This window comes from Parasteatoda tepidariorum, chromosome X1 (assembly GCF_043381705.1).
Source record: "Parasteatoda tepidariorum isolate YZ-2023 chromosome X1, CAS_Ptep_4.0, whole genome shotgun sequence".
Lineage (NCBI taxonomy): Eukaryota > Metazoa > Arthropoda > Arachnida > Araneae > Theridiidae > Parasteatoda > Parasteatoda tepidariorum.
In genome coordinates this window covers 44,193,313-44,212,225 of record NC_092214.1, presented here as the reverse complement: position 1 = coordinate 44,212,225, position 18,913 = coordinate 44,193,313, and the positions used below count along the sequence as shown (strand labels likewise).

Sequence of the window (18,913 nt, the reverse complement as noted above, 5' to 3'; positions counted from 1 at the left end):
TTCTCTAAGGGAAGTTTTGCCTTTTGAAATTATCTTCGCATTGCACTGAGTTATCGGTGGATGTCACCTTAAAAAAACTTCACCCATTTTTCACCTAGATAATTGTCTTTAAATGGATTTTTCCTACCAGTTCCCGTTAGGACATTAAAGACGGCAATAGGATAATAATTTAGCTAATTATTGGCACAAAATCCTGCAAAGATTCCATTCAAGCTTTTATTATTATATTTAGTTGTTATATTTAGTTAATAAACATAGTTTATTAAGGAGTCTAAGGTATGATGTAATAACTAATCACTACATTTATAAAGATAAATAATAAATTAATTATTATTATAATTCTTTAAATAAATTTAGCAATTAAATTTGCATATTTAAATGAAATAGTTATAGGAACTATTCATACAACATTTAACTGAATTTTAGGAGTCCTCTATGTCGCTGAACTACTAATTATCCAAGTAAAATCATATTTCACACATACTATTCATTCACTGGGAAATCTATTCTCAGTGAAGGAACATGCCTGTTCCTTCACTGGTTAGAAGTTTTTTTTTTTTATTTTTAACATAATTTTGATTTATAATATGACAAAAGGTACAAGAAAATTAAAATTTTTCTTTTATTTTCATTAACTTGAAAAAATCCCAGTAAAGGAACACTTGTTTATACATTGGTTTTTCATCGTTCTGTAATCCAGTTAATAAACACCCCCTAATCTCAGTACTTGCTTATGTTATGATGCTTAAAATAAATAAAACGTAACTTCAATGACCATATTTTGAATTCTTTTTTTCACAATGAAAAGAAAAAGCATTATTATATGCAATTAATTGTAGTTTAAACGGATAACAACAAACACTGACCTTATAATTTTGTCAAAGAAACAAGGCGTTGAACAGATACTAACAAATTCAAAACTTTTTCCAGAGAAGACTCAAAGACCAGATAACTAAATGCATTGTTAAAGGACTTCCTATTGTTAGGTAGTAAGCTACTCTTACCAATCAATCTAAATTAAAACGTTTAAAATCTTATTTCTAAGAAATATCTATGAAATGCTCCTTCATTTGTTGGTTTACCCTATATCATCCTAATCTTAAAAGAAATTTCCGGAAGTGTATCGCAGAACTATTTTACCAACTATTTAATAAAATTTTAACATTTTAAAATTCTTATTCTTTTCCATTTTACGTTTATTATTTCTTCATTAATATACTAATAATTTTTTTAGAACTTTAATTTAGATTTTCTTTAATTTAGGTTTCCTTTTCAAATTATAGTCAAGTTTTTTTTAAAGAATTATTGTCTGCTAGCTAAGAATAAAACCTTGTTAAGAAATTAAAAACATTCAGCTGTTTAAAATTATTTAATGCAAAACAGCTGATTATTTACTTAGCATACTATTTTTTTTTTGAAAAAAGAATATAAATTATTGATTTTTTTTTTTTTTTGTTTCTTGTGACTTCAACTTAGATTATCTAAAATAGTGTTGATGTTTTATAAGTCACTACAAAGAGGATAAAGATACCGAACATAAAAAGCTGTGGAATACGTAGCCAATTTTTTTAGTGTCTTAAAATATCTCAGTATCTTAAATGTCGTCCTACTATCTTAGTTGTGAAATTAAATTTTTAATTATCTGACCACGTGTGATTCACTAATTATTTCATTATATCTTTTACTCTTTATGATACCAAGTAGATTTTTTTTCTGATAATATACTAAACTATTTTGTTTAATTTTTTACTTTAGCATGATTTCCAAGATATTATTGTAGTATAATTTGTTATCAGGAAAATGCCTTATTTTGTTAATCAGGAAATACTAAAAATTGAAATTTGTAAGGATTCCGAAGCTGTGCACACAATACACAATTTCCGACCTTATTTTAATAAAAAAAAATTTAAAAAAAAACGTGGCAAGTAGGCTAACATACTTTTTACAGAAACTGTGAAAACTAATTTTTCCTATATTTCGTCAAAAGAGGATAAGAATGATATTGCTCCAAGGGACCTACTCAATAATTTCGCTATTTCCAGAATGAAATCTGTTTGATCGAAACATATTATTCCTTGAAAATTACACGAGGGAAAAATTAACTTTTATTATTTATCTAAGCTTATTCCATTTATTTAATGATAGCGGTATTAAGGTTAAGGATATGCGTCGGAAGCTCCGTTTATTATTATACTATAAATGCATTAAATCATGTAGCTTGAATAATTTATTTTAAGTAAATTATTTAATAATTTTAAGCAAATAAGGGTGTAAAAATAAACTCGATCGAAATACTCCGAAAGTATACCCTGAAATATATGTAGAATAAACTTTGGAATCGATATATAAAAAATACCTTTTCAAACAACTTCGAGTAGGACGGAAACGCTAACTTGTTTAAAAAAGTTGTCCTTGTTACTATTTAATTTCGATTCCTGGTACTAGGGGACATTCCATTTTCACATTCGACTTTTGAAATTTCAATTGTAAACGGAATTTTTTTATGACCTTAAACTAAAATGTTAAGGCTTGCAGCAAAAAAAAAAATTTTTTTTTACTGCATTAATTTTTTTACAAAGTAGTGAATTATTATTTTTTCAATCTAAGAACCTGTGCCTATAACATATGTAAAACTTATTTTAATATCGAGTGAAATAATTTAATATGTTGTGTAACTAAATGGATAATCCCAAGAAACTGAATCGAAAATATAAAAACTTCATTGATTTAAAAAAATAATAGATGATAATAAAAATAGACATGTTTTGAGCGTCCAATAATAAAAGTCACAAGTTATCCAAGCCTGACAAGTCTTGAGAATGGGCGATTATATTTGAAAACTCGAAACATGTCGACTTTTACTTCCCTCTTCATATGTTTTGAAGCCAGTTGAGTTTTTATCGTCAATTATACTGTTTTACATTTGGGTCTTGATCATTATTTTGATAAGGATTTTACACTAGTTAAAGTAAACATATGCATTTTAATATTTTATCAGGATTCATATGGTCTTTAAAAATGTAAGAACATCAATATTGTAAAAGTTATATTTAACTTAAAAATTAACATTTTGACACCAGATATTTTGAGTTAATGAAATTAAATATTTTATCTCTTAAGTTTTTGTGCCCCCATTTCAGTATCTTAAGGATCTTACGAGCTCTGTTTAAAAAGAGAGTATCAGATATATATAAGAAAACAAAAATAATCATAGTAGCAGTATTTGGTGGTAAATGTAGCTTATCGTAATTGAAGAATATGCTGTGCGACATTTTATGGTGAATTTGCGAACGTAAGTTTCAGAATGTATCGAAACATGTGGATGCTATTTGCTAATCATCTTTATCCAAAGAAAACCATGTAACGTAAATATCTAGCAAAATGAAGCAATTTTTTAAACAATGAATCATACAATATGCAACATATTATTTCTATATCTTATTCTTAAACATAACATATTTCAATGTTTTTAAAATGCCACTAAACATTCAGCAATTCATTGAGTTATAGAAAAAAGAAATCGTAAATTACAGAAAACCTTGTGAATGTGCATTAGAATTACTATACAATCTACATTTTATTTTTCATGCACTTTTTTTTCCTTCAAACTTTCATGCCTAGAAGACTCGATTAAAGCTGTAAAAATCATTATCCCTAAAATTTTGTATATAGCTATTATAAGTTATGTTAATTTGATTTTAGTATGAAATCCTCGAATAAACATAGCAAAAATAGCATAATCTAAATAATATCAGATAAAAAGTTCATGTATTTAAATTCTGAAAACTTATAAATCGATTCAAATTTTCTTTTCAAAAGAGATTAAAATAATTTTTTATTTTATTTATTTATTTATTTTTTTTGCTTTTTGGACATAAATGAACTTAAAAATTGTCTATTGCCTAGAAACTTCGAGGTGTTTTCTATTAACTATTAATTAAACCTCTCAGAGCAATCACAAAACATTATTTCAATTTTTTTACAGTCAGAAATTGGTTGCCTAGCAACCTAGTAAAATTAAGCGTTTCTCTTTTGAATCAGTCAAGGGTTATCTTAAAATATTTATTTGCGCAGGCGACTTTTTTTGGCGGTTTTCTGGACTATCGCCAAATATATAAACCTTTATTGCAACCCAATTTACGACCCAATTGTTTTAAAATTTTGTCTACCCCCCCTAATTCAAGTGTCTAGATTCCAAATATGTAAAAAAAAATATATGTTTATTCAGAGAAAGTACGTTTTTGTGTCTGATTTCGTAACTTAATTAATAGTTAGCACTAATTAATTAGCATATTTGAGGTCACCCCCAGGAACCATTAAGATTGACACTTAGTTCGTGAAAATCCGATCATTAGAACGAAAGTTATTCAGGGTGATTCGTTTTTTTTTTTGCGGACTGTACCATGGCATTACATTAAAATAATTACACTGGGGAATAAATTTTTTGTTGCATTTATACAAATATTTAATCTTGTCTAATTCGGGTGCGGAGATTTCAAATTAGAAATTAGTTTTGCTCCTAAAGCTACAGATGTTTTAAATAATTTTAAAAAATTTTTGAAATTGAAAATTTTTAATTTTTAGTCAAAACGTAAAAATTTAAAAAAGTTTTTTATAACTCGAAGTTGCGACAAACTTCAAGGGGAGTTAGGGCACATCATCAGGATTAAAACTGCAATGTCGTCGGACACGGCTAGGTGGCGCTTCATTATTATGAACTGTTCAGAAGCAGATGAAAATGAAAAAAAGTTCACAACAGAGCAGCGCCCATTGTGGCGTATGACGACATTTCCGGGCATGAGTTCTTATGAAATTTTAATTCTGATGATGTGCCCTAACTCCTCGAGAAGTTTGTCACAACATTTATGCGACCCCCTGACATATATAACGTTTTTAAATTTGCAAATATCGACAAAAAAATAGACCAAATAGTCATTAAAACAACTGCAGCTTAGAGAGAGAAACCAATTGTAGATTTGAAATCAGCGACATGGAAATATCCAAGATCCGTTAAAAAAATATCATGCAACAGAAAAAAAATGTTATGTAATATATATGTGCATAATAGCAAAATTATTTGTAAAAAAAACTTCATCTAAAAATTTATTGTCTGCTGCACCATAACGTAACGAAAAAGGGTTATTTCGACGGTTTTTGCCTTTGTCATGCCAAAAACCAGGTTTTTACGTCAAAAATCGGACCTATTTAAAATAATAAATTATTTCACACACCATTTTGTATACAAAATATTTTAAATAGAGTAGGAAACAAATTTATAGGACGAATGAACTTCAGATAAATCTTATCTGCAACACTTCTGTGTTTATAACTGAAAATAAACTAAACAGGCGCTCACTGGCGGAAAAAATAGTTCCTTCTACAAATTGGAGGATACTACTGAAGTCTGACACCAAGTCACTTAATAGGGATCGTTAAAATATTGCGTTTGAGAGGGTCACCTAAAATCTGATACACTTTTTTTCTTTGAAGATAATTTATGGTATTCAAGCTGTAAAAATACTTCACATAATTCAGCTTCATGATTGGCTTGTTTAAAATTTTATAATAAATTATGATGCATAAATGAAAAATCAAGCTATCAAACTGAAAATAAATCGAAAAACTGTTTTGCGTAATTTAAATCCTTTTGGTAAAAATGTCATAGAAAATTAATTAATAAACTATTAGAATATTCGTTTAAAGAAATTGTTTTTGTCAAAAGTGTATTTGGAAACCAAAATATATAGTGAGTGGAATAAGTAATGGAATAAGAATGTAATAAACACATTATTTCATTAAAATAAAAATTCGGAAAAAGAGAAAAATTAGAAGAGGTAGGTAAATTGAAAGTATAATAATAAAAATTGAGCTCTCAAAAATTCAATTCAGTATTGTATATATGGGTATAAATTGAATTGAACCTAATTTATTCACTGATAGTATCGGTGTACAATGTTTATTAACGTATAAACAGTGCGAAAAAAAAACGATATCATTTTAAATAAGTTTTGATCTAAAGATCGGACTTTTTAAGACACAATATTTACAGTTCATGGGGGTGGTCTGAAATATTCTATTTAGTTAGTGCAGATGCTGTTTTAAGTTACGTAATCAAACACAAAAACATACCCTTTTTTCGACGGATTTGTATTCTTTACCCTTAAAATGCAGGAGATAGCAGCATTCTGGGAAATATAGTCCAATAGTTAGGTCAAAAGAGCGGTCCAAAGTTTTGACCCCTATTTTTTATGTATTTCATCATACCTCGAGAACTTTTTAAGTGAATCAAAAGTTTTTGCACACAATTATAAAATTTGTTTATCCAAAGATAATTCCACGCAAAAAAAAAAAAAAATTCATAATGACAATAATAATTTTTTTTTATTATTTTATTAAATAGACGGAAATTTTATGAATTGTATGGTATACAATTTCTCAAACCATTTTAAAGTATGAATTTTTTCATAGCAAAATACAAAATTTGAGCAAAATCGGTCGAATTGTCCTTGAGAAATCGATATTTAAAAAGTCATATTATTAAAATACGATATCACCGGAATTGTTCGACCGATTTCGCTCAAATTTTGCATTTAGCATTTGATTTTTATTCAGAGAGCTTCTTTTTTTGGCACTGTATTTTAGTGTCAAGTGATATATGAGAAGATACAAATGAAATACTCTAAAGACAATAATTACAAAATTTTCTTCTTATATTACATCCTTCACTGAAGAAAAGCTTTTTCAAAATCTTTTTCTTGACATAGTACAGTAAAAAAAAAAATCAATGATAATAATAATAAAAAATAAATAAATAATCTAGCATAGTACAAACATTTAAGAAGGCATCAACTAAATTGACTGAGGAATTAAACATTCCGTTTCAAATTTTAAATATCGTTTCACGAGTTTTGTATGAGGAAAACGCAACATTTCTCTATCATTTCAAGTATTATTTTAGGAACATAAATTATAAATTTTCCGAATGAATAAATTTCACATATTAAATTAAATAATATGATTGTTTTACTGTATTATGTAAATGAAATGAAAACAAATAAAATTTACCTTTCCATTTCGAACTAATCTAATATTTGCATTGCCGTTTTAAGTATCTCGCTAACATTAAAAGAAAAAAAGTTTTATTTTTCCATTTGAATTATTTATGTAGTACATGCACCATTTCACAACTGACTTACTTTGGGTCCCACCCAAACACTAACGTTTAAAAACTGCGAGAAAAAAACTAATCTTAAAAGAATAATCCATTTCCCTGAACTAAAGTATTAAGCTAAATCTTAAGAAATTGTAGATTTATTAAACATTTCAATCCGTCTATTGTTAAAGACTTATAAGTGAAATTTCAAAGTGTTTGCAAACTTGAAAGTGTTTCCAATTTCTGGAAGAAAGGAATTTGTTTAAGTGGGTAGAAAGTATTTAGTTTTCCGAACAAACACTTCGAAGAATCGTCAATATATGAGAGGAAATTTTTTTTTCTGAATTCACGTATAACAGGGTTGGTAAAAATCATGATTTTTTTTTCACTCGAAAAAAAAAACAGATTTTTTACTTTTACTAATTAAATCTGAGACTAAATGCATTGATAATCGCTAATTATTATTTAACAACAGTACTTAAATTAATATATTTAATAATTCTTACAAAAATGAATAATGTCTTTAAACGTTTATAAACTATAATCATTGAAAAAACAAAAACATAGTTGCTTTTAAACAAACTAAACAACCTTCATTCGTCAATTTATATATCAAATGAAGAGTAAATTTAATTAAACCAGAAAACATAAAACAATTCAATTATTTCAAATTACTCTTTGTAGAACAAGTCATTTATCGTTATTTAAATACAATAACTGCATATTTAATAAGTTTGGAAAGCTTTTGTAATCAAATAAACAAATTAATTGAGCATTATTATTAAACAAATGCCAGCCACTGACGGAAGCAAGGCATTTATATACATAAATGAAGATTTATTAGATTTATGGAAGTGTTTAACGCGAAGATATAGTTAGAATCAGGGTAGTGAAATTCGACACGCGCCAGTTTTTGATGGTTTTAACCATGGATAAAACTGTCATGTCAAAAACCTGCTTGTTACATTTGATGTTAAATATTAAATTGCTACTATTCTAAAACAAATTAACATACTTTGAAACGAAAATGTCTTGCATATAGAACAAAATATTTTAATAAAATATCTGTTGCAAGCTTCACAGATGTAAAGTTGCTTGAAAGAAAACATGGGGAAAAAAAGCAGGACTGGATAGCCTGCTGGCAGGTGGGGAGTTGGACCCATGGTCAAGAGGTAGTGAGTTCGATCCCCGCCGACCGAAGAGTACTTGTGTAGCAAATAGTGACTGGTGCACGTTAAATCTGTCGAGTCGCTAAGTCCTCCATGTTCCCATAACAAATCAATACCTCTGGGGGCACTGAATTGGAGACAGTTGATTGATTGACAGATTGATCGTTGCCTGGTTCAGGACAAAATTACCATCTCTAAATGAATGAATGGATGTCTGCATGAAGAGGTCCTCTCTATGAACGGGCTGTGAAGTGTGTGTGGCTGAAATTGTATGAGAAACAAAAAACACAACCTCTGCCTTAAATTCGCTTGGTTTCACCAAGCAGACTTGCTAGTATTGGCAAGTGGCATTAGAAACAACAACAAAACAAGCACTGCGAAACTTTAAAGTTAAATTATTAGAAGTCCAAATTGCTAAGAATCTATTGTTACTGTATTTAAAATCTACGCTTTTATGATTACTTTTTTTTAGTCAATTCTGCTCATTAAATAATACAATGTTAAGATTTGAATTTAATTCAGTTTTGTTAAAACTTTAAAGTTTACAAAAAAAAGGGATTTCTTTTACAACGAAAGGAAATATTTTAATTTAATAACATGGGAACTACAATTACAACTGCAATGTATAAAAATTTCAATGAGTCTATTTCAGAAAATAAAATTGCTTAAAAAGATTAGAGTTTTCAAATAAAATAAAACTATAAAAGAGAGAAAAAAAAGGTAATTTTCTTTTGCTCAAAGATGTAATTTTCATCTAAATATAATTATTGCTCATTATATATTTATATTTATAAGTTTGCTGATTTTTATTCATTAGTATAAATTGTATTTCAAATTGATGTTTTAAACATATTAGAAAAACTTCACTATCGGCTTAGTTCATTGGCGATTTTAACCAGTTTTTGATGCTTGTTATGTGAAAAACCCAAACCTCGTAAAAATAACAGCCCTTCCAATTTCTGATTAAGTAAGCGATAGACAACATAACAATAAACAAAATAATAAATAATTGCTTAGATATCGTACATTCTATTCTTGTAAGATGATTGCGTAACATTTGAGCAACAGATCACATAAAACGGATACATCTGCCACTAGTATTCTATTTTCTCCTTTCCAGCAGTTAGAAATAAAAATGAAACAAAATGTTTCAGTCACGCAAACTATAAAAATAGTTATAAAATAGCAAAATGACAGCGATGCACGCGACCTTTTGTTTGAAGTTGAAGTAACAGACAAATTCAAAAACAACGGTTACAACCAACAAAAAGATTTATACTTATTCATTGAGGAAAAAAAAAAAGAGAACAGTAGAAAATATAATACAATTTACAACATTTTGGAGAACAATAGACACGGAAAAAATGAAAAGAAAGTTTCATAATTAGATGAAATAAAAAGTTTACAAACGAAAAATTAAATTTACAGTCGAATTTAAAGAGATGTTTCAACAAAAATATTTCAAAAATTAAATAATTTTTTGTCCAATTTTAAAACTATACAGAGTGATGTGATCTTTAAAGATTATCCTTAACATATACATCTTTATCAAAAAGGAAATATTATACACATTGGGAGTCACAAATTAATACTTAAGTGAAGAAAAGCAAAAACGCTATCAAAATCTGACCATCACAATTAAGGTAGGAGAGTGGACAGAACATCAAAACCTGTTTGATTGCAGGATGAAGCTTTCAAAAAATTGTCTTTCAACCTTTCTGTTTCCTCTTGCAATCAAATAAGTTTCGCTGTTTCTAACACCCACCGTCTTTAATTGTGATAACACTATCTCTATATATCTGCATAATTTTTGTTTGTTTTTTCCTCGTAAAATATTAATTTTTAATACGCCTAATGTGCTTTTCATTAATAATATACCTTTTCATTTTTGATATATCTATCTATCTATCAATCTATAAACTCTAATTCCTGCATTTCAGAGTTGAGCCGTTATTATTGTTGTGATCAGATATGTATTTACAACAAACATTTCAAAATTAAGGTATCAAATAAGGATGTACCGGCAATTATCCGGAACCGACCAATTTTACAGGGTTCGGGTAACACTCATTTATGATCGTCACAACCATATCCTCCCCTCCCAAATTTATAGTAATCTTAAAACTATTCATAAAAATAATTGCAGTTTTGGTGATAAATCTATGTGTTTCATAGTTTCTTAATAATCAAGCTGAAATAACTCGCTTTGACACGACAGATTTTACACTAATGCAGAATTTTAATTCCGGTCCTTTGGAATAAAAAAATATGTTCGTTTAAGGGGGGGGGGGGGTTGTCTGTTTAGTATAAAGATATGCAAATTCAGAAATCTAACGCTGAAAACCAATTTAGCTAAATTAATATAATTAAATAAATACGAAATTAGAAAAAGGGAATTACATTGATATTTATTTTAAGTTAATTCAATGAATAATATTATTCTTAGTCAGAGAATGTTTCCGTGTCTGTTTCTGTAACTTGATAGTTATCACTAATTAATTTGCATATTTGAGATCACTCGTTTGAACCAATTAAATTAGCACTCAGTTTGTGAAAATCTCATAGAATAAGAGTCATTCAGGATGATTTTTTCTTATTTATCGCACTGCAGAAAATACTAAATACGGGACCTAACGGAACAGTTATCACTAATTAATTTGCATATTTGAGACCACTCGCTTGAACCATTTAGATTAGCACTAAGTTTGTGAAAATCTCATCAGTAGACTAAAAGTGATTTTTTCTTATTTTATCGCACTGAAGAAAATACCCAAATACCAAATACGGGTTCTAAAGGGTTTTCGGGGCTAAAAATATGGGTTCTAACGGGTTTTTGGCTAAAACTACGGGCTCTTAAGAAACAGTTATTTTTTCTTCCTGCACTGAGATTGTAATTTAAAAATTTCTGAAAGATTTAAACGCTTCAATTTGTAAAAACTTAAAAACTTACAGTTTGCTACATGGAGGCATGAATAGCTTTCCTTCTTTCTTTCTCTTGCTCTCTCTCTTTTTTTTTTTTTTTTTACTTGCAGGACTAGAAGGGAATCAAGTTTGTTTCGAACACTTGTCTAACAAGGACGTTTTAAAACACAGTGCCGGATTAAGCGTAAGCGGGGGCCCTCGGCCATTCAAATTTTTAGGGCAGTTAGATTAATTTTTTTTCTCGTATATTTTTTATTTATTCAAATATAAAAGTATTTATACATCTATTCATTTAAGAAAGCATATTTAAAATAAAAATAAATAATAATAAATTAAATTTTACTTTATTTTGTTAAATTAGAACTAAAAAATAATCATAACATACATATTTGAAATTGATTTTTTTTAAAAAATCATTGTTTTTCTTAATTTTTTTAAAAATTTATTTTCAAAAAATCTATTTTAAAGGGGCCCCTAATCATTGGGGGCCCCAGACCATGGCCTAGTGGGTAATCCGGCACTGTTAAAACATAAAACATTTTAAAAGTAATTGCAGGTCAATCAAACGGCATAACAAATAATTATAACACTATTATTTAAAGATAATCAACAGTTTGCGCTATTTACATATAATCTAATATATTGCAAAACAATAAAATAGATTTAAAAATAGTATTTGTGGATACTGTTTTGCTCGATTAGACCATTATAAAATGGTGAGAACTCAAACGGCGATTCAGCCCCGCTTGGTCTTTTATTTAGAGAAGTAATTTGAATTTAAACTTCGTTAGCACAAACACATAAAAAGCAATACATACCACAGTTATTAAAATCGTTACTCTCACTTTTGTAAACAAGAAAAATATGCAAATTTGTAAAAAAATAATTTTTTCTTTGGTTAATGGCGGGCACTTGGGTCTATTTATCATTGACCTCAGAAATGCCAGAATTGCTACCCTCTTATCGTTACCCAGTGAGCACCTATGGAGGAGTAGCGTCGCCCACGTCATACAACCACAAACCCGTTTATAGGGCTGGTTACATTCACACAATCACACAGAAGAAAGGACATAGAACATGCACACACACAGAGAAAGAAACATCCATGCCCTGAGCGGGATTCGAACCAGCAACGATCGGCTCCGCAGTCAGGCACGCTAACCACTCGGCCACCTGGTCGGCTTTAAAAATAATTAAAATTGTCAAATTTTATATAAAGCAGTTTTAGTTAAAATGCTAACATTTAAATACGACACAATGAAAAAAATAATTATATTCGATTTTTGAATGAAATCTCATAATTACCCAAGATGACGGAGAGTGGTAATTCCCAAAAATCTGTTCAGGATAAAGAGGTTGATTATTATATCCAATATAACAATAACCAGGTGGTAAACTTTTTCTATTGGATTTCGGCTTCCTACGAGTCAATTTAACAGGTGCTACGCTACAACTAGAGCTACTTGAGTCCGAATCAATTTGATTATGTCCATCTGCGCGAATAAACATTCCAGAATCACTTAATCCATTAAATAATTTATTGTGCTGGGGTGTTTTCAGATATTGATCCAATTTAGAATTATCCAAAACTAAACTTTTGCTCACTACTCGTCTTCTGCGTCGTCTATTGGGGGTATAACAAGCGTTCGTTGAGGAACTGGCACACTGGTAACAATAACCACTAGGGTAATCATTCGTTCTTGGACTTAGTAGAGAAGCTGTGGACGTGCTACACGCGGCAGAAGTGTCACTAAAATCTGATCCGTCATTGACATACGAACTAACAGGCGGAAAAATCGTTTCACTCATTTCACTTTCGTTCGAGCCGTCCACCATTGGCAGCCTATTTCCATCGGGATAGTAACGTCGCTGAGGAGTTTCGTTTCGATGAAATTTATGTGCTCTGTTGTCATCTTCTTTCCAGTTGCGATCGCTTCTTACGACTCTATTGTCCGGCTCACGACTTATGTCCATCAAATGTATGCGCTCTGATCTCCACAGCGTACCTGTAGCGGTTGTTTTAAGAGGCTCTGAACACATGAATCAAAAACACTGGCAACCTTGAAAAATATTCGCGAAAAATAAAGAAAAGCACTTTCTTTGTGGAAGGTAATAACTCAAACAAATCGAAGATGATGCGTCAAAGATATAAATTTTTTTTTTTTTAACAAAACATCAGTTTATGATATTTTCTAATTTATAAGAGTGAGACGGTAGGCGAAATTGAAATAAGTGAATGCCTAATATGAAGCAGCTAAGATGAAAAAAGATCTCCGAAAAGGAAATATTCAATCATTTTCATATCTATGACCCCTAACCCCAGTAAACACCGACAGAGTGATACAACTTTCATCATAGCCTGACAAGATGCTCGAAATGTTTACTTTTGAAAATTCTTGGGTCAGATATGAAGGCAGATCTGATTGAAGAATTTATGAATTTAAAGATTATTAGATAACAAATTGACCGTTTCGTTTCATCAAAACATTTGCACTTTTTTAAAATATGCACATTCAAGCAGATCATAAATTTATGATTGTTCAGCGAGTTATATATACATATATATATTTATAATTTGTTATATTTAATCAATTTTAAATAATCACATTCAGGATGTATGCGTATAAGAGATAATTTCTTTCAATAAGATTCCTTAAATAACCTCATTAGAAAAAACATTAAACAGATGATAGATTATAGAACCATAATTTTATTAATGTAATTATTTTAATTAAATTTTATCACAAATTTGTAAATTTTTTACAAATGCCACAAAAGGTGACATTTCGAAAAGCAGTTACGACTACTTTAAATAAGAGTTAATAGAATGGTCAACTTTAATTTTACTAACATGCAACTGAATCAACTTTCAAAAACTTTATTTTCTTTTACTCTTGTTAACATTTTATTTTTTTTCTTCAATTTTAAGACTTTTTTTGTTTAGTTTGAAGTTTATTTTTTCAGCAAAGAAAACATTAATCTTAAATTTCAATTCCAGATATCAACTTATATAGATGCAAACTGTTCCGTAAATACCATCCTTAATTGTATTTCGTGAATCCTTATCAAAAGTAAAAACAAAAAAGTATAAACATTGAAAAAGTTGAAAATTAATATTGAAACGAGGAAGAAGCAAAAAACGCTATCGCAATCGGACAAATTATAGTAGAGGAAGGCGAAGGTAATAAACATCAAGACAGGTTTAATTGGAGGTTGAAGGAGTTTCTAATAATCAATCGTATTTTAACTGCTCGTTGTTTTTTCCCGGAAATAAACTTATGCTGTTGATTATCATGTCCGTCCTGCAGTGTTTGTGACTTGTCTGACTACGATAGCGTTTTTTTTTGGTCACTTACATATTAATTTGTGACCCCTAATTGTTGTTTTTCTTAGAAGAATTGTTTTTAAACGAAATAAAAAAAAAATAATAGAAGAAATTCAGAATAGCACCTTATTCTCATTTATGCTTTTGATAGCTGTAAGTATATTTTGATCGTAACTTTGAATTTAATATTATTTAACTAATTTTAAAAACTGTCAGAATATGAAGGTAGTGATGGTCTATTTTATTTCAAGCAATTTTATAATTTAACTTTAAATTTGCTCACATTAATTTATTTTATACTGATTTTTACAGAAACACAATGATACATAAACATTTAAAAATTACTTATTAATGTTTACTTAGAATAACACAGACTCACTTTAGTTACTAAATTTAAAATGGACAATATTTTTTAAACAAAAATGAGCTAATTTTATTCCCATTTGGTTACAATAAAGTTAAAAATACTTATATAGTAAAAATATATATAAATAATAGAAAATTTAATATATCTATATTCCTTTTTGTACCATGTAAATAATAAGACTATCTCAGAGGACATGGGAACTTATGAATCGTGCATTAGAAGAAACCTCTCTCTATGTAAACATGTTGCATTGTTATTTAAAAGAAATTCTGGCATGGTAGTTTTGGAAAGTTGTAAAGATAACTCTTTATAATTTTTTTCTCCCATTATTCAAGCATGACTTTTTTTTTCAAACACGTTTCCAAACATAAAGAAAAAAGAAAAATTTCGCTTGTTGAAAAACTCTTGTGCTAAGCTATCTATAAGAAAAAAAATGTTTTTTTAAACTTTTTTTTAAAAAAAAGAAGAAAAAAATAAAAAGGTCATAAATAGACATTGATAGAATTAAATAGAAGAAACTCGATGTAACAGATTATACCTATTCCCACTTTCCTGAAATATTAATTGTTTTCATTTAAAGACAGAAAACGAAAGAGTAGAAAAAAAAAGAACTGGTAGTGATATTATAAGTAACATGTAATATTTCAAAATATTTAAAAACAATCATATTTACCAGTAAAAAAATATTGCTGAAAAAAAATGACACGACTTCGAATTTTAATAAAATAATTGCTAATTGCTGAAAAATTATATTTTCACAGAAAGAACGCAAGGAAGCAATTGTGCAAATTACGGTAATAACAATCCAATATCTACGATAAAACAAGTTTTTGTTTATTTAAAAAAGAAAAAAAAGACGAAAAACTTCGGAAGCAGTATCACCGAAAATATTTTCGTTAGCCTATACGTAGACATACCATAAAAATATATAACTTAATACTATGATAATGTGTAACTTAATAACTTTTCTGATAAAAAAAAAAGTTAATGAAATGATTTATAGCATTTTATTTCAAAATTTGATTCTTTATAAAATCATTATTACACTTTTAAAAAATAAAACATTTAAAATAATTGATATTAGGATTATAAATAAATTGTCTAATTTTCACTTGAATTGATTCGTTAGAAAAAATATTTTTATTTTAAATAGATACATAAATAAAAATATGTTAAAGAAAAACCAATTTTAATATCGAATTAATACCACTAAACATTTTAAGTTTCGTATCTTACTAATGTTTCATCTAAAAATACTTGCATTAATTAACAATAGCAGCAGTTTTTGAATCACACTGGTGAAGGTAAGGTAAAGAAATAAACTGATTTGCTAACATGAAAAAAAAAAAAAATTATATATATAATGAGCAAAAATTGAAGTTAATAAATAAAACAGCATTAATCAACTACTGGTATCTGTTCATCGAATTCTATCACAGATAAAATTCTGGAAGGGGAGTAATGTGGTGTAACTACCACTATAAATAATAAATACCAATTCACTAGTATATAAGACATGTTAACTTGATTCTATCATGAGGTACCTTTTGATAGATGAAGGTTGACATAGTCGATAATTTATAAGTCCCCTCATTAACGACCTGCGGACGTGATATGAACTTGCCCACATTGATGGATGGTCCACAATAAATAGTTGATTTGCTTAATAATATACTGCTCAAAGAAGAAAATTAAAATTCGGTGATAGTGTCCGCCTTGATAGTGTGGCGTAACTACCACTATAAATATTAAATACCAATTCACTAGTATATAAGACATGTTAACATGATTCTATCATGAGGTACCTTTTGATAGATGAAGGTTGACATAGTCGATAATTTATAAGTCCCCTCATTAACGACCTGCGGACGTGATATGAACTTGCCCACATTGATGGATGGTCCACAATAAATAGTTGATTTGCTTAATAATATACTGCTCAAAGAAGAAAATTAAAATTCGGTGATAGTGTCCGCCTTGATAGTGTGGCGTAACTACCACTATAAATATTAAATACCAATTCACTAGTATATAAGACATGTTAACATGATTCTATCATGAGGTACCTTTTGATAGATGAAGGTTGACATAGTCGATAATTTATAAGTCCCCTCATTAACGACCTGCGGACGTGATATGAACTTGCCCACATTGATGGATGGTCCACAATAAATAGTTGATTTGCTTAATAATATACTGCTCAAAGAAGAAAATTAAAATTCGGTGATAGTGTCCGCCTTGATAGTGTGGCGTAACTACCACTATAAATATTAAATACCAATTCACTAGTATATAAGACATGTTAACATGATTCTATCATGAGGTACCTTTTGATAGATGAAGGTTGACATAGTCGATAATTTATAAGTCCCCTCATTAACGACCTGCGGACGTGATATGAACTTGCCCACATTGATGGATGGTCCACAATAAATAGTTGATTTGCTTAATAATATACTGCTCAAAGAAGAAAATTAAAATTCGGTGATAGTGTCCGCCTTGATAGTGTGGCGTAACTACCACTATAAATATTAAATACCAATTCACTAGTATATAAGACATGTTAACATGATTCTATCATGAGGTACCTTTTGATAGATGAAGGTTGACATAGTCGATAATTTATAAGTCCCCTCATTAACGACCTGCGGACGTGATATGAACTTGCCCACATTGATGGATGGTCCACAATAAATAGTTGATTTGCTTAATAATATACTGCTCAAAGAAGAAAATTAAAATTCGGTGATAGTGTCCGCCTTGATAGTGTGGCGTAACTACCACTATAAATATTAAATACCAATTCACTAGTATATAAGACATGTTAACATGATTCTATCATGAGGTACCTTTTGATAGATGAAGGTTGACATAGTCGATAATTTATAAGTCCCCTCATTAACGACCTGCGGACGTGATATGAACTTGCCCACATTGATGGATGGTCCACAATAAATAGTTGATTTGCTTAATAATATACTGCTCAAAGAAGAAAATTAAAATTCGGTGATAGTGTCCGCCTTGATAGTGTGGCGTAACTACCACTATAAATATTAAATACCAATTCACTAGTATATAAGACATGTTAACATGATTCTATCATGAGGTACCTTTTGATAGATGAAGGTTGACATAGTCGATAATTTATAAGTCCCCTCATTAACGACCTGCGGACGTGATATGAACTTGCCCACATTGATGGATGGTCCACAATAAATAGTTGATTTGCTTAATAATATACTGCTCAAAGAAGAAAATTAAAATTCGGTGATAGTGTCCGCCTTGATAGTGTGGCGTAACTACCACTATAAATATTAAATACCAATTCACTAGTATATAAGACATGTTAACATGATTCTATCATGAGGTACCTTTTGATAGATGAAGGTTGACATAGTCGATAATTTATAAGTCCCCTCATTAACGACCTGCGGACGTGATATGAACTTGCCCACATTGATGGATGGTCCACAATAAATAGTTGATTTGCTTAATAATATACTGCTCAAAGAAGAAAATTAAAATTCGGTGATAGTGTCCGCCTTGATAGTGTGGCGTAACTACCACTATAAATATTAAATACCAATTCACTAGTATATAAGACATGTTAACATGATTCTATCATGAGGTACCTTTTGATAGATGAAGGTTGACATAGTCGATAATTTATAAGTCCCCTCATTAACGACCTGCGGACGTGATATGAACTTGCCCACATTGATGGATGGTCCACAATAAATAGTTGATTTGCTTAATAATATACTGCTCAAAGAAGAAAATTAAAATTCGGTGATAGTGTCCGCCTTGATAGTGTGGCGTAACTACCACTATAAATATTAAATACCAATTCACTAGTATATAAGACATGTTAACATGATTCTATCATGAGGTACCTTTTGATAGATGAAGGTTGACATAGTCGATAATTTATAAGTCCCCTCATTAACGACCTGCGGACGTGATATGAACTTGCCCAC

At 29.2% G+C, this 18,913-nt stretch overlaps 1 protein-coding gene across 5 annotated transcripts in view; it reads right to left on the bottom strand.

Moving 5' to 3' along the window:
* Nucleotides 1-18,913, bottom strand: part of LOC107447993 (liprin-beta-1) — a 79,005-nt gene that overhangs the window by 41,505 nt on the left and 18,587 nt on the right. For 2 of the 5 annotated variants that reach the window (XM_016063063.3, XM_071187506.1), the window contains exon 1: nucleotides 12,550-13,578. The exons of the other annotated variants lie outside the window; for them this stretch is intronic. In XM_016063063.3, coding sequence (XP_015918549.1) covers nucleotides 12,550-13,284 — 735 coding nt within the window. In that variant the 5' untranslated portion in view covers nucleotides 13,285-13,578. Of the gene's footprint in view, nucleotides 1-12,549; nucleotides 13,579-18,913 lie in introns of those variants that run through there. 5 annotated transcript variants of the gene reach the window in all.